The 22,510-nt window shown below is 33.7% G+C and overlaps 1 protein-coding gene across 1 annotated transcript; it reads left to right on the plus strand.

Moving 5' to 3' along the window:
* The first annotated feature begins 3,677 nt into the window (after positions 1-3,677).
* Positions 3,678-4,721, plus strand: LOC126885359 (matrix metalloproteinase-18-like). The gene has a single exon (XM_050651916.1). The coding sequence runs from the start codon at positions 3,678-3,680 to the stop codon at positions 4,719-4,721; it is 1,044 nt and encodes a 347-aa protein (XP_050507873.1).
* Positions 4,722-22,510: the final 17,789 nt, after the last annotated feature.

The raw sequence follows: 22,510 nt of genomic DNA on the forward strand, positions 1-22,510 counted from the left end.
CGTGATTTTGAAGAACGTAGGTTAGGTGGTACGCCAGGCCTATACCACCTGTTATTTTATGCCAGCCCAGAACAGTATAATGAAGACGATTTACAAAAGTATAAAACACTGTTGATTAACACAGAAATTCATCTGGATGCCTTAGGACGTCTTAAAGGTTCCAGCGGAGAAAAATACCATGCAATTATTAAACCTCTATTCAAACCATCTGAGACAACAATGAAAAAGCATGCAACTCGATCACAAAAAGAACTTGAACCCAGAACGAAAACAGCTCGGTCAGCATCTTCATCTATGGTCACAGGAACGGGGTTGGATGACTGTCGTTTAACATACAACGCTGCACCCTTAGAGTATATTTATTGGGATGACGTCAATGAGTTAGTTGATCGGCTGAAACTCTTGGTGGCTTCAAAAGACGCCGGCAACACATCTCACGACAACGAAATCGTGGCTATCATCAATGAACTAAAAGAAGCTAATATAATAGAGTAACTGGGAATGACAGCATCATTTCCATTATGAGCGTCGACAAATTCGGTCATCATTCTCGTGGTGGTGGTGGTAGCGCCCAAAAGGTGATGCGAGTTACATTTCCACATACTTCTGACGGTAATATTAATGCCGAACATGTAAAAATTTGTAATGTTAAGGACCCATCGGAAAATGGTGATGCTGCAACGAAAAAATACGTTGATATACAAATAATAGAGTTGCGTAACGTACACCTGCCATTAATTCAAGCACATGGTGTGATATTGGGGCAAAAAACTGATGATATACATAATTTAGCCATCGGCCTTAATGAAGTAAGAAAAGAGCTTCATAAAACCACAGTCCCACTTCTCGAGCAAAAGTTGCAAAAAATAATCAAAGATGATTTGAATACAGTAAAAAAGGATACGGAGAATAATATAAATAAGTTGTTGCAGCAAAAAACTAATGATATACAGGATTTAACCATCGGCCTTAATGAAGTAAGAAAAGAGCTTCATAAAACTACAATTCCCATTCTCGAGCAAAAGTTACAGAAAATAATCAAAGATGATATGAATACACTAAAAAAGGATACGGAGAATAATGTAAATAAGTTGGTGCAGCAGAAAACTACTGATATACACGAAGAAATTGAGGCGCTTGCGGCATTCGAGATGACGACGAAAAATGAAATAAAAAAAATGAACGCGGCATTACAGGGTGTAGTAGACAATCTTCATTCGATGAATATAGATACTCGCCTAAAAGCAATTGAAAGTCGTATATAAGAATGTCTAAAGAACAGGTGGTGAACGAATTGCATAAACATGCACGCAAAAACTATCCTCGTCGCCGAACAATAATCAAAGGACTCGATGACTTGTGGCAGATGGATTTGGCTGAAATGCGTCCTTATGCGCACCAGAATAAAAATTACAAACTACTACTAGTTGTCATTGATTGTTTTTCAAAGTTTGTTTGGACACGCCCTCTAAAGACTAAAACCGGTGAGGAAATTACTCGGACATTTTCGGATATTCTCGCCCATACTCGACGAGTGCCGAAGAACCTACAATCCGATCAGGGGACCGAATTTTACAACAAAAAATTTCAAAATTTAATGAAAAAACACGAAATTAATCATTACAGCACCTACACGATTAAAAAGGCTGCCATTTGTGAAAGAGTTATTAGAACGTTGAAAGCAAAGTTGTACAAATATTTCAGTTTACATGGATCATACAAATGGCTGGATGTCCTACCGATAATCACCGAGGAATACAACAATACGAAGCACAGTAAAACGGGATTCAAACCATCTCAGGTCAACAAATCCAACGAAAAAGTTATTTTACACAAAAGTTATAGTTACTTAAAGATTGCCGGCCCGCGAAAATTTAAAGTTGGTGATATTGTACGTGTATCAAAGGCAAAACATTTCTTTGAAAAGGCCTACACACCCAATTGGACTACAGAATTATTTAGAATTGTACAAGTGAAGATAACAAATCCTATAACGTATTTGCTAGAAGACATGCAAGGTGCGCCGATTAGCGGTGGGTTTTACGAAGAAGAATTGCAGAAAACGAAAAATCCCGACATTTACTTGGTTGAAAAAGTACTTAGACGAAAAGGCAGCAAGATGTATGTTAAATGGCTAGGACTGGATAGCAAACACAACAGTTGGATCAATAGTTCAGATGTAGTTTAAGGATCTACCTTTTAATCCACCGCATAGCAATACATTTTTTTTTTTTTTTTGGAAAGGATTGCCCGCTGTGGTGCTATATTCTCCAGAATGTAAAGAAGCGGACCAGAGCATAATATCCCATAAAGTGGTGCTGTTGAAGAGTTTACAATTTCGCGAATACTATATAAACATTTCAACTTTCATTAAGAAAAATTTGTGTGTCAAAGACTCTTTGTATGGCCCAGTTGAAGCCTTTAACGCATATTGTGCTATTTGTCCAGATACTTTGTTAAGTTTAGCTTTAAGAGAATATGTATTTTATTATAAAATTAGAATGATTTAACAGATTGCATGTAAAACATAAATGGTATTATTATTAAATATGTTGTCTTTTATTTTTATTAAATACAACCAAAACCTGGAAAAACATAATTTTTGCGGTTAACGAATACTGATAACAGTTTATAATACTAATATCTGTGGTTACATGTTATCATCTGACTACATCCGGTGCTGGTAACAAACACTTTGTTTAAACATATTTTTATTTAAAATATTTATATAAAAATAATTCCAAGTCTTTGATTATTAGTTTTGTACAAATATGATATATTTTTTAAAACATTCATTTTATGTTGGTGACGTTCGGCCTAGGATATACGAAGAATGCGTTGATGCATTTCGAATGCTTCCTCTTCTTCCTCTTCGTGAGCACATTTGACAGCATCCAGACCTCCATATTTCCATATAAATTTTATATAGATATAATGTGTATTAGTATGAGAGTAGTGAGAATTTATCGTTTTTAGTCATAAATAATGACCGTAACACACTTGGTCAGTGATTTTCTTAATATACATGAAAATACCTTTCTAATGATATTTTGCACGGAGCACTTGGTGCAAAATTGAGCGAATTAGGATTTGCTAGAGATCAAACTGCGATAAGAGATTTTTCTGTGCTAATGGCTTTGTTTTAACGTCAATAACAATAAATAAGCATTTACAGTTCAACCAAGTTATCCCTTAGGCCGTTATGGCAATGTACCATGTATCTTTGGAATGGATAATCAGAAATCAATGTGTGACCCATCAAATTAAAGGATTTTGAATGATGAATTACGTTGTGGTGTCTGTTTTAACGCCATGTCATGTATAACGCCCTTTTGACACATTATCGTTTATTATTAGCATTGTATGGTGAATCTCATCGTATGACACCACAAATTACAGGATTTTGAATGACAAATTACGTTGTGATGTCTGTTTTAACAACATGTCACGTATAACGCCTCTTTGACCCTCTATCTTATATTATTCGCATTATATGTAGAATCTTATCATGTAGCACCTCAAATTACAGGATTTTGAATGACAAATTACGTTATGACGTCTGTTTTAACAACATGTTATGTATAAGGCCACTTTGGCACTCTATCATATGTTTTATGGGATTATATATAAATTGATGCTTACACAAATATAGGTTAGTCTATTTTTGTATGTAAACAATGATGGAGGTGTTTTTCATGTGTATGCTACTCCTGCGTTTTATAGCAGCAACCGACGCCTTTTCCGAAGACGATGCTATGAGGTTTTTTCATCAGTATGGGTATATAGAAAATGGTTCTCTAGCAGATTTCAATACAACGCTCCTACATTTCCAAGAACGATATAATTTATATGTTGATGGTACATTAAACGATGATACCATAGCATTAATGCAAAAACCTCGATGCCAAACTGGTGAAAACGATTACTCTCTTACTGGAAAATGGTATAAACATAATCTACGATGGTATTTTCCTCAGGCTGATCGAGCGCACCATATAATTCAAATAGTTGAACGAGCCTTTAAAATGTGGAAAGATGTTTCAAATTTGCATTTTAGCAGAGTAACTCTTCCTGTTCCGACACCAGATATCACTATAACAGCCGTTAAAGGAAAGCATTATTTTCGCTCCAACTGTATGGGTAACCGAGAGTGTGGACAGCAGTTTGATGGTCGTGGTGGAAAATTAGCACATGCATATTTTTCCCTCATTAATGATACTTGCGTAGAAATACATGTAGACTTGGATGAAAAATGGAGTTATAATGTGAACGATACAGATTATGATTCTGCCAATCTCTTTATGGTTATTCTTCACGAAATTGGTCACAGTTTAGGTTTATCTCATAGTAACGATAAGAATGCTGTAATGTATCCCTGGTATTCACATAAATTACTCACTATTACTCAGGATGATATTAACGGTATGGAGGCTTTATACGGACGCAAAAGTACATATATTACTACGCAGCAAACTAGTGCATCAACCCAGGCAACACCGCGAAAAAGTACATCTTATATTCCTACACAGGCTAGTACATCAACTCGATCGCATAAATCGAGGGTGCATACTACAAGACCCCGTCCTATACCAACCGAGATTATACCTCACCAAACAACGAAAACTGCACCGTCTTTTTGTGCTATTGAATATCCTAATATTCTCTTTCTGGCATATGATCCTCAGTTTAAGAACCATCATATGTATATAATACATGACTGATTTGTATGGAAGAATGATCTAAATGGTCACATGGTACCGAATAATCCCGAACATTTGAGTACTTATTTACCTAAACAAATAAGAAATATTTCGTATATGTTTCAGAATACGGCTGGTAACTTAATTGTTACATCAAATAATACTATGTACTCAGTATCATTTCCCAGCATAACTATTTCAAGAGATATACCTCTGTTTATATTACCACCCCATGCCGAGATAAACGTTGTATTTCAGACTCATACAGGAAAGACATATATATGGTATGACAATACATCATTCATTGAATATGACGACATAATAGACCTAGTCATTAGCAGAGGACTTATAAAGGACATATTCCCTGGAGTACCGACCACCGTTAAATCGGTATTTAAATATATAGATGGACATTTATACTTTCTAGATGGCAGCACGTATTACAAATATAATGAATTTACAAAGAAGATCATCGAAATTGGCAGATTTAATTGGAACTTATTCGGAATTCCTTGTCCAGATGACAGCCTGATTACACAGTTGAAATATTTACTGAATAAAGTTGGCTCTTTTTATACATAACTTTGTAATATATAACATGAAATAAAAACTTATGGGGATGTAGAATTGTCCAAACTAAATGAAATACTTGAAACCAAGTTGTTGTATGCCGCTGATTACATATATGTCCGAGGAGAACAAAAGGCCGAATTTTTAAGCAAGAAATGCCACATTTTTGGAGTTTTTCCCCTTCTTATTGATGTTTGCAAGTTTGATGGTACGCCTCTTGCTACTGGAAACGTTGGTCCTGCTACAAACACCTGTCACGCTGTTGGACTATTTTCATGCACCGAAAGAAATGTGGATCGTCTACGGCACTGGTTTTCTTCTACTGTAATACCGTTGTAATTTTTTCTATGTATAAATAAATAATTTAGAGATTTTTTTTTGGTTTTTATTTAAACACCTTATTTAGTGATCAAGTCTTATATTACATGAAGATTCAAATATTCTTTTTACAATTTCAAAAATAATTTTTAAAATTAAAATAAATACAGATGCTAATATTACACAAGACATTGCAAAGACATTGTCTATTTCACTTTTCATTTTCTCGCTGTTGGTGTTGTTGCTGGCTCCCATGGTGTAGGCTGAATACGTCTTAACGGATATGTAGCTTGTGGTAGTTTTCTAAAGGCGTAAAGACCTTGCTGCTGCTCTTCAGACCTCCACGTTTGCCCCTCAATATGCAGACTATCGAATTGCCTATTAATTTGTTTTAAATCCTCATATGATTTAATATCTTTATTTAACAGGCTGAGTTTACTTTGAAATTCCATTACCCTATGTATGTACTCGATGGGATTCATACTAGTACTGATCATGTTCTGCGTGAAATGTCTCAATAAATTCCAACTTTGGAGCACACCTCCTGCGTCGAACGTCGTGTAAATGTCACATCATTCACGTTCAAATGTCACGTTATTTTACGTCACGTTATTTTACGTCACGTTATTTTACGTCACGTTATTTTACGTCACGTTAGGCACTGTCATGTTCTGTTAGGCATTATACGGAAAAGAAGAAGAAGAATTGACAGTTAATATTGAACGTTGACAAAAGAAGAATTGACAGTTGGCTTCTGTGTCGCCACCGCTTTCATTTGACACCCCATACGTCAAAATCGGATCATTAGCAAAGAAGATATGCTGTCATGCCGTTTTGGCAATTGCGCTGCTCCGTTTTTTAAAGGATTCCGCAGCTCGTTACCCCCACGCGGCACGAACGTGATCACATGTTTACATTCTCACGGTTACGTTGTTCATTTCAGAGATAAGATTTCCAAGTTTTGCAAAAAACATGACAAACAAGACCTTGTGGTTTTAAAAATATGCGATAACATTTACACAAATAACAACTGTGGCTACGTATTATTAGTTTCTTACATCCGGACTTTTAGCATTGTGGTTTGTCATATCTTTAGCGGTTTCCTGTTGTTGCAAAAATAGTTTCCTGACAAACATGAAAACAAGACCTTGTGGTTTTAAAAATATGCGATAACATTTACACAAATAACAACTGTGGTTACGTATTATCATCCGACTCCATCCGGCCTTTTAGCATTGTGGCTTGTCATATCTTTAGCGGTTTCCTGTTGTTGCAAAAATAACGTCTACATTCTTTCTTATCAACCATACGCATCCGGCATGTTAACAAACAACTTAAAATATTTTTGTAAATATTTCAAAATGTTTGATTTTTCGTAATTTTGTACAAATATTATATTTTCATCTCTATATATGATGATCGTATAGCATTTCACATTTTATACATGTTCAGAATGGCCCATTGTCATGCTCTTCATCCAAGAATGGCCCATTGTCATGTACTTCACCCCAGAATGGTCCATTGTCATGCTCTTCATCCCAGAATGGTCCATTGTCATGTACTTCACCCCAGAATTGTCCATTGTCATAATCTTCATCCCAGAATGGTCCATTGCCATGCTGATGATGATTATATTGCATTTTTATACATGTTAAGCATGGCCCATTGTTATGTACTTCACCCTAGAATGGTCCATTGTCATGATCTTCATCCCAGAATGGTCCATTGTCATGATGATGATTATACATGTTAAGCATGGCCCATTGTTATGTACTTCACCCTAGAATGGTCCATTGTCATGATCTTCATCCCAGAATGGTCCATTGTCATGATGATGATTATACATGTTAAGCATGGCCCATTGTTATGTACTTCACCCTAGAATGGTCCATTGTCATGATCTTCATCCCAGAATGGTCCATTGTCATGATGATGATTATATTGCATTTTTATACATGTTAAGAATGGACCATTGTCATGATGATGATTATATAGCATTTTTATATACTTTCAGAATGGCCATTGTCATTGCCATGTTGCCTTTTCAAAATCAACAATCTCCTTACGATTCTCTGGTCATTGATGGTCTTTTACTTCTTCTCATGTTCAGAATGGGCCATTGTCATTGCCATGTTGCCTTTTCAAAATCAACAATCTTCTTACGATCCTCTGGTCACTGTTGATCTTTCACTTCTTCTTATGTTCAGAATGGTCCATCGATGCCAAGGACCCTGATGGCTCATCGTGAGCGAGAACCCGCATACCGATTCTGGCTCATCGTGAGCGAGAACCCGCATACCGATTCTGGATCATCGTGAGCGAGAATCCGCATACCGATTCTGGCTCATCGTGAGCGAGAATCCGCATACCGATTCTGGCTCACTTTTTTCCCACGGTGAGCGAGAATCCGCATACCGATTCTGACTCACTTTTTCCCACGGTGAGCGAGAATCCGCATACCGATTCTGGCTCACTTTTTTCCCACGGTGAGCGGGAATCCGCCTTATTTATCTACTCAGTATACATGGTAATGTTACGATTACTACCATCGACCGATTTTGTCAATTCCTTCACATAAAAATTTGTAAGAGAATCCTTCGGTATCGGAGTTTTTGCCAAGATAGGGACTGGCATAAATTATATATTTGGAGAATGAATCGCAAAGCATAGCAATCTTTATGCTGTACTTAGAAGGATTATGTTAATATCGTTAACACTAAAGCTTCGTAATATTTACGACAGGATGCCTAATTCACACACTTCCGCACAAAATTTAACTGAAGTTTAGACACCAACGTTTACTATAGTACTAAAGAACTGTGGAACGCAAGTTCTTGGAATTTTCCTTTGTTGAGAAATTTCGCAGAAAATAATTCGGAGTCGTATATTTTACGAGTATATATGTATTTAGTACTCGAGGGTTTTTAATTTTACATATGGATCTAAAATTTATTCTGAATATTTTTTCAATACAATATCGTCTAATCTAACAAAAATATTGAGTTGTGTTTGGACCCCCCTCAAGCATAATATGTCCTGGCTACGTGTCTGGACTGTAGGTACACATCACATTGTTGTTAATGTTAATGTTAGTGAAAAAATTCAGCTTGTTTACTCTTAATAAAATATAAAATATTGTTAGTTAAATATCTTTTAATAACTTGGAAACCCAATAAGGCCTCCTTTGCACGTAAGTTAAAAAAGTGTCCTGTTAAAACTAAAAGTTAGGGCTACTCAAAATTTGTTGACATATTGACTCCTTGCAATCACATTCTGTTTTCATTCGTCTAGGAAAAGGACAGAAGAGGAACTTTCTAGTACTCAAATCTGAGTAAAGATAGAAAAGTAAATAGATGGTTTTGCTTGTTTTTGATTCAGAGAGTTGCACAATCACTAGACAGCTGTTTCCACTATTTCAGGCTTCCTCAACAGCGCTAGCATGCACTCCTCTGAATCGAAAAACAGCTCAACCATCAATTTCAGGGAACTTCAAAAATTATTGAATTCAATTTAATTTGTTAAGAGATGTCGCTGCATCGCGTCCCAATGGGAAATTCAATGATTTTCGAAGTTTCCCTTAAATTGATGGTTGAGCTGTTTTTTGATTCAGAGGAGTGCATGCTAACGCTTTTTAGGAAGCCTGAAATGGTGGAAACAGCTGTCCAGTGATTGTGCAACCCTCTGGATTAAAAACAAGCAAAACCATCTATTTACTTTTCTATCTTTACTCAGATTTGAGTACTAGAAAGTTCCCCTTCTGTCCTTTTCCTAGACGAATGAAAACAGAATGTGATTGCAAGGAGTCCTTTTTGTTTTCTATATTCGTTGTCTGCGGTCTTATAAATTGTAAAAGTCGCAGATTAAGGATGTACCAGAAAGAACTTTCAACACGAAGAGTCTCAAATTTAAATAACTATTTACCATTTTAATTTTATTGAGTGGTGAATTCTGCATTTGAGACTATTCAATTTGTTTATTCAATTTGTTTATTCAATTTGTTTATCCCAAAGAGCTTTTTTCTGCAATGTTATTGTTCAGAAAATACTAACGATATAGCAATTCTGTGGAATCCACATGAAAGGAGAATAGTCATGTTTTCAAACTTTTTTTTCTCTGATTTTGGCCTTGGTTTAGAACTAGAACCTTTAGCCACGTAATTGTATAACTTATCACTAAGTCAGGGGAGTAATGTGTAGTGTGTGTGTTGAGTAAGTGTCTTGTTACTTTGCAAAGTCGACGTCATTGTCTTTGCAAAGAGACGCTAATTGTATCCGAACGTCTGCGGTCCCTCCGGTGAGTACCGATCCCACAAGGACAGAAACTATATTCATTTATTAATTTATAATAAATGAAAAATTTCTGACCCTGGTGAGATTCGAACCCACAACCTTTCGGATTTTTTCGATCCAAAGGCAGGCGCTCTTACTACTGAGCCACGGAGGGGGTTTTTCAAACTATTAAAATAAAAACACTAAAATGTCATTTTTATCATTCCGAAAACCTTTTACTAAAGAAGAGTCATTTTTTACTTATAAACAATTTGAATAACTTTGTTAATATTGACTGATGGCTAAACCTACTTTGGGATTTAAAAAGCTGATTTTTTACACGAATTTTGAAAAAAAGCTTTTTGCCTAGGTCAATTACGGCCCAAGTTATCTACTTTTTTTTTATTTAACTCACAGCTATTTTGTTTATAACAATTAACCAACCTAACTAGCACAATTTTGAAGCTAAATATATATAGTTTATGTAAAAATTTTGAGTAAATTTTGAACTTCAACAGAGTGTTTTCATAAAGCTTTAAAATTGACGTCCTAACGAAATCGATTCGTGGTCGGTTGAGGGGAAATTATAAAATCCGTGCACTCAAAAAATAAAATTAATTCTTCGAAAATATGCTGCGAATAATATCTCCGGAGCTTCTTGAAGGATTTTGATCATAATTTTTTTAGTTTGTATGTACTCGTAATATTGTAGAGTACCTAATATTCCAAAATTTTAGGAGAAACCTCCTTATCACTCAGGGATATGAAAAATAGATTACGATTGGTACCGTATCCTTGATACGGTACCAAATGTAATAGTCAAGGACGTTGGCCATTACATTTGCCCATTTAATCCTATTTGTAGCCGCCCTGAATAGTTCTATGGAAGTCATATTCGTCCATTGTCGTAGGTTTTTATTGTGACCAAAATATTGTGTTTTCCGTTCTTTTATTATAATCATAAGCTCTCTGTCCTTGTTCATCCTCCGCAACACTTCCGCATTTGTCGTATGGCTCATATAGGATATTCTGAGCATTTTACGGTAGCACCAGAGTTCACCCGTGTTGAAAAAAAAAACAAATAGCCCTGATTTATGAGCTATTTATGAGCTTTCATATTCCGCAAACTAAAAATTTTGAGCTCGTTCCACTGAGCAGGAATTTGATACTTTAGTGGGGGGGCTGAGTCAGCCCCCCCACTACTTAAAAATAGGAATATTGAATCGGTTTTTGCGGCAGAATTACGAGCTATTTATGAGCTCTTGAACTTATATAGTTTCGATTTTTGAACTAATCCCCTTCACCCCCAAACAACCCTTTAATTGATTTAACTTAAGAGAAAAATGCTCAGAAAACTTAAAATATATCGTATTACGGATATAATTCCTATAGCGTATATACTCTAAGAATAAACGATTAAATCACGTGCATTTCGATAACTGAGCTACAACCCCTTCGCAAGAAAACCACCCTACCTTCCCGGCTTAAGCGAAAATTGTACTTAAAATGCATTAAATTAATTATTTGGCGACTACATATCATTCAATAATTTATAAGCTTCCAAATTACGCGCATCAGTAAATTGCAATTTATTTTGTATAGTGCAGTCACTGAAATTAAAAAATCAACGATTACCTTCAATTTCGGTGAACCTTCATCGATTTTCATGAAAATTGGTCAGCGGTTAGAGGATACCTCAAGAAACAAAGGTGACATGGTACCACCTTGCGCCTTTACCCTGAGGGTGGATACCGCCCCTTCTCGGGGGTGAAAATTATTTTATAAAAAATAACTGCATAAATCTATTAAAGAACAAATTATCAGCAAAATTTATTATATAAAGTTATTAAAATAAGTCAATACTTTTTAAGTTATTAAAGATCAAAAATTTTAATTATTCGTGAAAAAAATGCATGTTTTGAAGCGGTTTTTCGTAAATAACTGAAAAATTGTAAGTTTTTACAAAAAAGTTAATAGTAGTTTTATTCGTATAGCTTATAATCTAAGAATAAACTCTTAAATCACGCGCCTTTCGATTATTGAGCTACAACCTTTCGCAAGAAAACCATCCCATATTCCCGGCTTAAGAGAGAGTTGTACTTAAAATAATTTAAATTAATTATTTGGCGACTAGATATCGTTTAATAATTTATGAGCTCGCAAAATATACGCATCTCAATTATTGAATTGCCATTTTCTTTCTATAGTGCAGTCACTGAAGGTAAAAATCAACTATGACCTTCGATTTCGGTAAATCTCCATTCATTTTCACGAAAATTGATGAGCGGATTTTGATGCTGTCAACTTTTTCTGGAGCTCATTTTTGATAGGTATTTCTAAGTACTTTGACAAGTATTTAGTACCTAAGTGTTATAAAATGCATCTCTTTCCCGTTATTTAAGCTTGAATCCTTAGATTTGAACAGTCACAGAAAAAAATATACATTTAATTACCAATAACTTACTTTAAATTAACATTAAAGGGTTTTTCAAGTAAGTAATTTATTATATTTTTTATTAGCTTCAATTTTAGTGATGAAAACTTTTTTGTAAAAACTTTCAGTTTTTGAGTTATTTATGAAAAATCGCTTTAAAGCATGCATTTTCTTTCACAAAACTTAAAATATTTGATCTTTAATAACTCAAAAAGTATTGATTTATTTTAATCACATTATATAACAAATTTTGCTTACAATTTGCCCCTCTCTCGATTTGTGGGGTTATTTTTAATAAAGTATTTTTCACCCCCGAGAAGGGGTGACATATACCCCAGGTTAAAACCCCAAGTTGTTATTGTTAATTCGTGAAAATGAATGGAGATTTACCGAAATCGAAGGTCATAGTTGATTTTTACCTTCAGTGACTGCACTATAGAAAGAAAATGGCAATTCAATAATTTAGATGCGTATATTTTACAAGCTCATAAATTATTAAACGATATGTAGTCGCCAAATAATTAATTTAAATTATTTTAAGTACAACTCTCTCTTAAGCCGGGAATATGGGATGGGTTTCTTGCTAAGTTGTTGTAGCTCTATAATCGAAAGGCACGTGATTTAAGAGTTTATTCTTAGAATATAAGCTATACGAATTAAACTACTATTAACTTTTTTGTAAAAACTTACAGTTTTTCAGTGATTTACAAAAAACCGCTTCATAACATGCATTTTTTTCACGAATAATCAAAATATTTAATCTTTAATAACTTAAAAAGTATTGACTTATTTTATTATCTTTATATAATAAATTTTGCTTTTAATTTGTTCTTTTATTGATTTGTGCAGTTATTTTTAATAAAATAATTTTCACTCCCGAGAAGGGGCGGTATCCACCCTCAGGGTAAAGGCGCAAGGTGGTACCATATCACCTTTGTTTCTTGACGTATCCTCTAACCACTGACCAATTTTCGTGAAAATCGATGAAGGTTCACCGAAATTGAAGGTAATCGTTGATTTTTACCTTCAGTGACTGCACTATACAAAATAAATTGCAATTTACTGATCTAAATGCGCGTAATTTGGAAGCTTATAAATTATTCAATGATATGTAGTCGCCAAATAATTAATTTAATGCATTTTAAGTACAACTTTCTCTTAAGCCGGGAAGATAGGGTGGTTTTCTTGCGAATGGGTTGTAGCTCAATAATCGAAATGCTCGTGATTTAATAGTTTATTCTTAGAGTATATAATCTATAGGAATTATATCCGCAATACGATATATTTTAAGTTTTCTCAGCATTTTTCTCTTTAGTTAAATCAATTAAAGGGTGTTTGGGGGTGAAGGGGATGAGCTCATAAATCGAAACTATATAATTTCAAGAGCTCATAAATAGCTCGTAATTCTGCCGCAAAAACCGATTCAATATTCCTATTTTTAAGTAGTGGAGGGGGCTGACTCAGCCCCCCCCCCACTTAAGTATCAAATTCCTGCTCAGTGGAACGAGCTCAAAATTTTTAGTTTGCGGAATATGAGAGCTCATAAATAGCTCATAAATCAGGGCTATTTGTTGTTTGATTTTTGCATGGGGGGGGCAGCTCAACACGGGTCCAGAGTTCAAATGCATGGATTCTTTTTTGTGTGGCTTCTGCCATTCTCCAGGCTTCAACACCATAGAGCAAGGTAGAGAAAACACTTAAGTAAACACACATAGCACTTAAGTATTCTAGTTCTCATTGAGCTATCTAGCTGACAGTTTCATAGAACTTTTTGCATTTTATAAAACACTGTACGTGCCTTTTCCAGACGTGTTCATATCTCTAGTGAGTGGTCCCAAATTCCATCAAGGTCACTTCCACGGTACGTTATTCTTGTTACTCTTTCCAGATCTGTTCCGTCGAAATTTACCTTCACCCTTCTGTTTTGGTGCTTGCTGATGACCATCGTTTTTGTTTTCTATGTATTTAATTTCATTCCAAACTCTCTACAGGCTGTCGTAAACAAGAAAACTAAGAAAAACTTACGGAACCTTTTTTCAAGTATACAATTCAAAAAAATATATATAAAGTTTCTAGGTTTCTAGTTATAGGTCGGTACCTACTTTTTTCTACGAAAAAATCAGTGAAAACAACCCCCTAACTACCCTTCTAATTAAAATTGATCTTCACCCTTGTGTCATTCTTTTTATATACGTATTATCAATGTACTCAAGAAGTTTGACTTAATTAGAAGGCCTAATTTTAAAAAAATTGAAGCTAAAATATAAATTGATTTTTTGCAATTTATTATTTTTCACCCTTATCTTCAAAATATCTCCGAAAATACTAGAGATACGAAAAAAATAATATAATACTAAATTGTAACTATTTTAATAACTAACATTTCTTTGTGCATAGATTTTCTTTACAGTGAATATTTAGCGAGGTATAGCTGTTTAAAACCTTTATTTACGAGCAAACACCCCCTTATTCGAGCCCTCTAAACTCACCCAACTTAAAAACTAAGGGATCTTAGGGAATTTAATTTACATAGTCTTATAGATCTTCAAAAAACTCTACAAAAACATTTGTGAAAATATGTTATCACCAAAAATTAAGGAGCTATGTTTATGAAACGAATTTTTTTTTTCGGAAAATTCGAATAGCGCGCTTGGGAGTGTAAGTAATAGACCATTTTCAATGTATATAATACCACAGAACCTGACTGACGTCGATCTCGATGAAGATGACTAAAAACCTATTTGTGTTTGTATTTTTATTTGTGAATTCGTATTTTTATGTAAATAAATGTTTTTGTACGTAATTCTACTTTTTTTCTGTATAGATTATTTAATTTATTTACATTACTTATAAAAATTGCAACGTTATTAAGGGTGCTTATAAGGGTTAAAATATTATGATGTTATGTCCTAAAGCATAAAACAATCATTATTTAACCAATCACACGCAAATTTTACCCATATTAAGTTTACAATGTTTTTTAGAAAATTTTTGAAAATAAGGGGTAGTTTACACCCCTAAAAATAATCAACGCCCTTGAGCATGATATAGAATATGAAGTACAGGGTGAGAGGATCCTAATCCCAAATTTTCATGCAAATCGATGCAAGCCGAAATCGTTATTTTAGGATAAATAATTTTTTTATTAATAGCTCCAACAAGGGTGGGGCCCAATAAAAACCAAATGTTGACTATATTAAAGTTTAAAATATTATTTTATAATTTTTTAAAATTAGCGGTAGTTTTCACCCTTAAAAAATTAAAAGCGTAAAACGGCTCAATATAGAAAATGAACTAGAGGGTGAAATGAGCATAATCCCAAATTTTTGTACAAATCGATGCTGGAAGAAAAAATTGCCATGTTTTGCCATTTTTTCAGCTTTATTATTCCTGACCTATCTAGAGCATTCCAACATTCTTCTGTGCAACCACATCTGTAACACCTCTAGGCCAGAGGTTCTCAATCTGTGGTACATGTACCACTGGTGGTACATATCATTATTGGCGGTGGTACACAAAACACAGAAAAGATTAAAATAGTAGTACTTAGTAAGTATTGATAATACAATTTAAAAATATAGGTGGTACCAAAAATAATAAAAATAACTGTAGGTACATCACTCAAAAAGGTTGAGAACCGCTGCTCTAGGCGATTGATATTATAAAGCATCAGAGTCCCGGTCTTGATTTTATGTAACATTATTCACCAAATTTAGCATTTGACCATTCTTTGACGTCAATTTATGTTTAAGGTATGGTTACAGAACGGTGACTTTATTTTTAGAAACTTTGAACAAGGTGCTTTCAATTCTACATTTTTTCTCCTTACTTGGGTCTAATTTGTCTATAATGTAGCACCCCAGATACTTAAAGTGAGTCGCTCTCTTATTGTTTTTTTGATCTATCTGGAATGCGTTGCATGCATTGTCATGAGGTTGGCGACTAAATAATATCATACATTTTGTATTAGAAGCATTCATTTTTAGACCCATTTCTCTTCCTGTCGTATTAACGCAATCCGATAATTTTAGAAGTCCCAGGAAACTATAGCATAAGGCAATATGTAGTGTCGTCAGCGTATGTAAGATTATTATTCAGTTCGTCATTGATTTTCACTCCAGGCTGTTAAATAACATGCATCTCTACCTCTTTGAATGTAACATTTTTTTGTTATTATCCCATTGACTTATCCGACTGCTTTCTGCTTCCAATACCTACAAGATTTCTAAGATACTTGTCGTGGATCTCTACCATCAGTGTCTTTGGTTCTTAGTACGTTCAAAAGTGTTTTTTTTTAAGAAAAGAAAAGATGGTTCAGATTTGATTACAGTACAGAGCCTCTACTATGTGCTTATACGTATTTCGGAAAAACCGTTTCTTCATCGGAGCACCTGAGTAGAGGCACTGGACTGAAATCATCCTGTCAACCTGTCATCCTTTCCGGGTAATTATCAAAATAATTAGCAAAGATGCTACCAGCACCATCTATGAATCAAAAGTCTAATAAGTCAGGAAATAAAATTCGAAATTATTTATCCTCTGAGCTTTTTAAGTTGGAAAAAATAAAGTATAACAGAGTGGCGAAATACTCAACAAGGGAAATCTAAATTGCATTTCACGTCAAGTCATTCACCGTGATAATAATTTTAGCGAACTATTTCCTTTAATATCCACCGAAGATGAATAAAGTATAAACTAGAAGAAAAGAAAAGATGGAAGATTTGATTACAGTACAAAGCCTCTACTGTGTGCTTATACGTATTTCGGAATAACCGTTTCCTCATCAGAGCACCTGGGTAGAGGCACTGAACTGAAATCAAATCCTTTCATCCTTTCCGGGTAATTATCAAAATAATTAGCAAAGATGCTACTATCACCATATATGAATCAAATTTTTGATTATTTGATAATTAATTACACCATTATTTTGATAATTACCCGGAAAGGATGAAAGGATTTGGTTTCAATTCAGTGCCTCTACCCAGGTGCTCCGATGAGGAAACGGATGTTTCGAAATACGTATAAGCACATAGTAGAGACTCTGTACTGTAATCAAATCTGAACCATCTGTTCTTTTCTTTTAGTTTATATTTTATTCACCTTTGGTGGATATTAAAGGAAATAGTTCGCTAAAATTATTATCACGGCAAATGACAGGACGTGAAATGCAATTTAAATTTCCCTTTCCGAGTATTTCGCCACTCTGTTATGCTTTATTTTTCCAACTTAAAAAACTCAAAGGATAAATAATTTCGAATTTTATTTCCTGACTTATTAGACTTTTGATTCATATATGGTCCAGTGGCGTGCGGTGACTTTTTCGAAAGGGGAAGCGATTCAATAAGGATATAAAAATATTTTTTTAAGGGTCGAGCAACTTTCCACCTGATAACACTCTGATGCGCAAGGGCTCTCTATCAGCAAAGTACTTAATTATGTGAGACGTCCTGCGTACAAGGACTCACACACTAAATTCGTGACGCGTGAATGCGTGAGGCACTCTATTCCCGCTATTTCTAGTGACTAGTGACCTATCATTGATCTGTATTGCTAGCTTGGGCCTTGAGGCCTCGCTCCGGGCTTGGTTTTCTGAAGAAGAATCATATTTAAAAAAAATATACTCCGAGGCATTTTCCACAACACACAACTTTCACTAAAATGACACTTATTTATACTCGAGGTCTATTCTCCTATCAACTTCTGATAAATTGTTGAATGCAGTCTTTTTTAATGGATAATAGGGCTAACTTTCAAAGTCTGTCTTCGCTTGTTGAATTTCTTTTAAACTCTTAATTTGAAACTTTTAATGCATCTTAATACTGCAAAACTTCGTTCAACTGATGCACTTGTGGCTGGGATTGTTAGTAGTACTAATTCACACAACTTGACCACTTCACACAGCGACTTGTTTAAACCAGTAGTTATAAAGAAATTCCAGATTTCTGGGTATTTCTTTATCATTCATGTCAGTTGTTTCATAAATAATACTTAACTGAGAATGCTAAGCTGGGATATCAAAAAATTTTCATTATTTAATCGTTATGACATAAATTCCTCTGTGGGAAATTTTGATGAATTATAATTAGAAATATTAAGATTATATATAATTCTACAAATTTTAAATCGTTAAAATTTTGAAAGCTAGAATTCATTTGTTGTAGAATATTATCAAAAGGTCTCTTTGTTTCCTCTGTTTCCTCTGTCTCTCTGTTTTCGAAATTATCAATCTTCATTATTTTTCTTTCATGTTCAAACCCCATATGTTCAGTTTTATCCCAAATATTTTTAAACTGCTCTCGTTTTTTTAATTATCGTATTAATAAAGTCATCAATTTGTCTTATACAAAATGCAATACCATTTCATTTCTGTAAAATGTCAAATAAAAGATCAGTAAAAGGAAATATCTCTGCAAAAAATTTAAATCGAAATATTCGTTAAGCTAATGTATGTAATACCTAAGCACCCCTTAGCAGCAGTAACAGTCGGAGCATCTCACTTTCGGGAAGGCGATACGACGAGCGCTTCCATGGCATACCAAAATTCGCGCGACTAGTGGCTGCGGTCATTGAACCCTGACCAATTTTAAATGGGACAACTGCATGACAAGCGGCGATTTTGAGATGCGCTTCTGTCAGGAGTGGACCAAATAGTTGAATTGTGTGCATATTGAGTTCGTTCGTACGCGATTAATTTTTAATATTCTTCAATGCGTGTTGGCTAGGTAATATGTAGATTATTTGGATTAGGGAAAAAATTTTATTTTTAAATATTAATTAATAATATATTTTCTTGTATCGACGAATAAATAGGGAAGCGGCGCTTCCCACGCTTCCATGGACCGCACGCCTCTGCTAGTAGCATGTTTGGTAATTATTTTGAAAATTCCACACCTGTAATTTTGAACCAATCAAAATACGTTATTTTGACAGATCACCATGGCAACGGAGGTATTTTATCGGAAATTTTTTGCTCGTGGGGTACCCAACAGCGAATTATAGTGGAAATTTTTTGACGTTTACAATAACAGAACATTTTTGACAGACTGGTTTTTATTTGTTTACATAATTTAGTTTCGATTCATTTTCTATCACTTGTAGTTACTCAAAACTTATGTAAAATTGAAGAATATACTATTTTCTATCTTGAAATGGTATTCCCATGCAACTACAATGAGTAGAAATTACGAATTTGAAAGCCTAAATAATTGCTAACAAAGCTATGGCGCGCTATTAATCTGTTCATGCAGCTTTGGATTTTCAAATGCAAATTTGGTGTGGAATTTTCTTACCGAATACCACGCGAAGTCAAACTAATATCCAGAAATTTTTTTTGATCATGAATATTTTTAGAAAATTTCCCTCGTCTGCGACTCGGGAAATTTTCAAAATATTCATGATCTCAAAAAAATTTCCGGAAATAATTTGACCTCTAGTGGTATTACTAGTGAAAACACCAACTGTCTTTCAATTCTGATTGGTCTATCAGCTTCGTGTTTTCCACGACGTAACCATGGATACCGATCGCAGAGCAAAGTTTGACGTTTGCCAAAAAAATTATTGTAGCTGTATACGTCAAAATGAGTCGTTTCGGTGGTACTTCAAACGAAGTTATAAACCAAAACATTGAAGAAAATATACCGAGTAACACAAGAAAATCTAAATCTTATATATGGAGACAATTTATGATGTTCTGTGTGGATCGCAACTACAAATTAGATGCAGAAAATAACAACGAAAGACTAGCATTCATTCTAAAAGACTGGGCTTTCAACTATTTATTGTTATAGGTAAAAAATAATTATAACAAATTATTTATAGTTATAATAAATATTTCATAATTATGACTAATTGTGAATTATTCAAAAAATGGGTAGATTTGGGTTACCTAGATCAAATGTATTATTATTAAATTCCTTCCTCTCATTCTACTGAATTTTTGACATATCACTTTGTTCGTGAAATAGTCTAATAAAATACCACTCGTGATTTAATTTATCTTATAAGTCTGTCTTTTATTTCTAAACTCAACTGAGTTGCTTAAAGAAAACACCACTCGTCCTACGGACTCGTGGTGTTTTCAAGCAACTCAGTTTCGTTTAGAAGTAAATCGACAGACTTATCGCGAAAATTGAATCACTAGTGGTATTACTATTGATAATTACCTGGAAATGATGAAAGGATTTGATTTCAGTTCAGTGCCTCTACCCAGGTTTTCCGATGAGGAAACGGTTATTTCGAAATACGTATTAGCACATAGTAGAGGCTCTGTACTGTAATCAAATATGAATGATCTTTTCTTTTCTTATAGTTTATACTTTATTCACCTTTGGTGGATATTAAAGGAAATAGTTTGCTAAAATTATTATCACGGCGAATGAGAGGACGTGAAATGCAATTTAGATTTGCCTTGTCGATTATTTCGCCACTCTGTTATGCTTTATTTTTTCCAACTTAAAAGGCTCAGAGGATAAATAATTTCGAATTTTATTTCCTGACTCATTAGACTTTTGTTTTTTTTTTATCCTTTTTCTATTTTATCATTTAGTTCTGGCATGACTTATTTTAGTTAATTTCTGTTTTAAGTCATCAGATTCCTCCCATTTTTAATAGATAATCCTCTGGACTTCCATTTAGTTTGAGTTCTTAAAGAGTAAGCAGTACTACCACTATAATTTTACCTCTTTAAATAAGAATTTCTTGAATCATTTTTTTAGTTATAGGATTGCCCGTTTGAGCCATTTGTAAAATTTAATATGAAAGATGCTCATTTACTAATTCCTGTCAAAAAGCCGTAAGACGGTAAAAAAATCAAACACAGTAACAAATTTATGTTGATACAGGATTTTATTAATAATATAACAATCAAAATAATAAAAATAATTGCATTAATAATACAAACTTACTCAATTAAATAATTAATTTAAGTCGTCATTTAAATTTAATAACAACCGCTAACAATGAATAAACCCATTTAAGTCCCTAAAAAAATAATATTCAACTGATATTTATTTAAAAAATAATTAACAATGTATCGAAATAAATAAAATATGGCATACATATTTTTATGTCATACAGGTTTAATATTGTGTATGGGTCATTCCATTTCAAATCACTCAATTTTGGAGCAAAAAAAATTTTGGACCTTCGATTTGTCTGAAAATTGGTATATAGCTTCTGCGGGACGTAAAAATAAGATATTTAAGGTCAAAAAATCGTCTTCTTCTTTTTTTCTCAAAATGTTATTTTATGCGATTTTACAGTGATTTGGTGTTTATTTATACAAATTTGCATTTTCTATTGTAAAGTATCAATGTAAAACATAATATTTTTAATGAAGGGACTCAAAAATGTCAATATATGGCATTATAATAAGTTACTTTAATTCAAAACAATTCTGTTGATTAAATTTTATAGTGTAGAGAACGTTAAAAAACGTTCAAATTTACATTTTACTCCATTCCCAAAATACATCATAATCAATTTGGCTGAAAATTTGCCCACAGATAGACAAAACATAGGACTTTAAGTGGTGAGAAGGATTTGAACTATATTACAATACCAAAAAAGTTACATGCAATATTATAGTCAAAAATATAGGCGTCTACTGTAAGTAAAATTAACTCGAAAATATCGACCTCACGACAAAAATTGTTAAAAAGAAATTATAATAATTGTAAATACGATTTATTTGGAACAATTTCAGTTCCTACCATTTTTGTCGAAAAGTTAAAAATGGCGGAGATATTTAGCAAAACAGGTTCTCCTTTAAAATCAAGATGGCGGCTAACGTAACGGAGGAATTCATTCGTGATTTTAAATTTAGGCTACTACTGACTCTACTAAAGATCAGAAAAATAAAATTTGGGCAGCTCGGCATTCAAGGTCAAATGCTATCCCGACTGAACTAATATATACTTTTGAGTCTGATATTACTGCATGTAACTTTTTTGGTATTGTAATATAATTCAAATCCTTATAACCACTTAAAGTCGTATCTTTTGGCTATCTGTGGGCAAATTTTCAGCCAAATCGATGATGTTGTATTTTGGGAATGGAGGAAAATGTAAAAAACGGTATTTTAACGTTTTTACACTATAAAATTTGATCAAAAACTTGTTTTGATTCAAAATAACTTGTTATAATGCCATATAATGACATTTTTTAGTCCTTTCTGTTAAAATATTATGTTTTTCATTGATACTTTACGACAGGAAATGCAA

Source organism: Diabrotica virgifera, chromosome 5 (assembly GCF_917563875.1).
Source record: "Diabrotica virgifera virgifera chromosome 5, PGI_DIABVI_V3a".
In the NCBI taxonomy this organism is placed as follows: domain Eukaryota; kingdom Metazoa; phylum Arthropoda; class Insecta; order Coleoptera; family Chrysomelidae; genus Diabrotica; species Diabrotica virgifera.

Excerpts from the sequence above, each read along its gene's own strand:
- LOC126885359 (XM_050651916.1), top strand. The coding sequence starts at position 3,678 with ATGATGGAGGTGTTTTTCATGTGTATGCTACTCCTGCGTTTTATAGCA.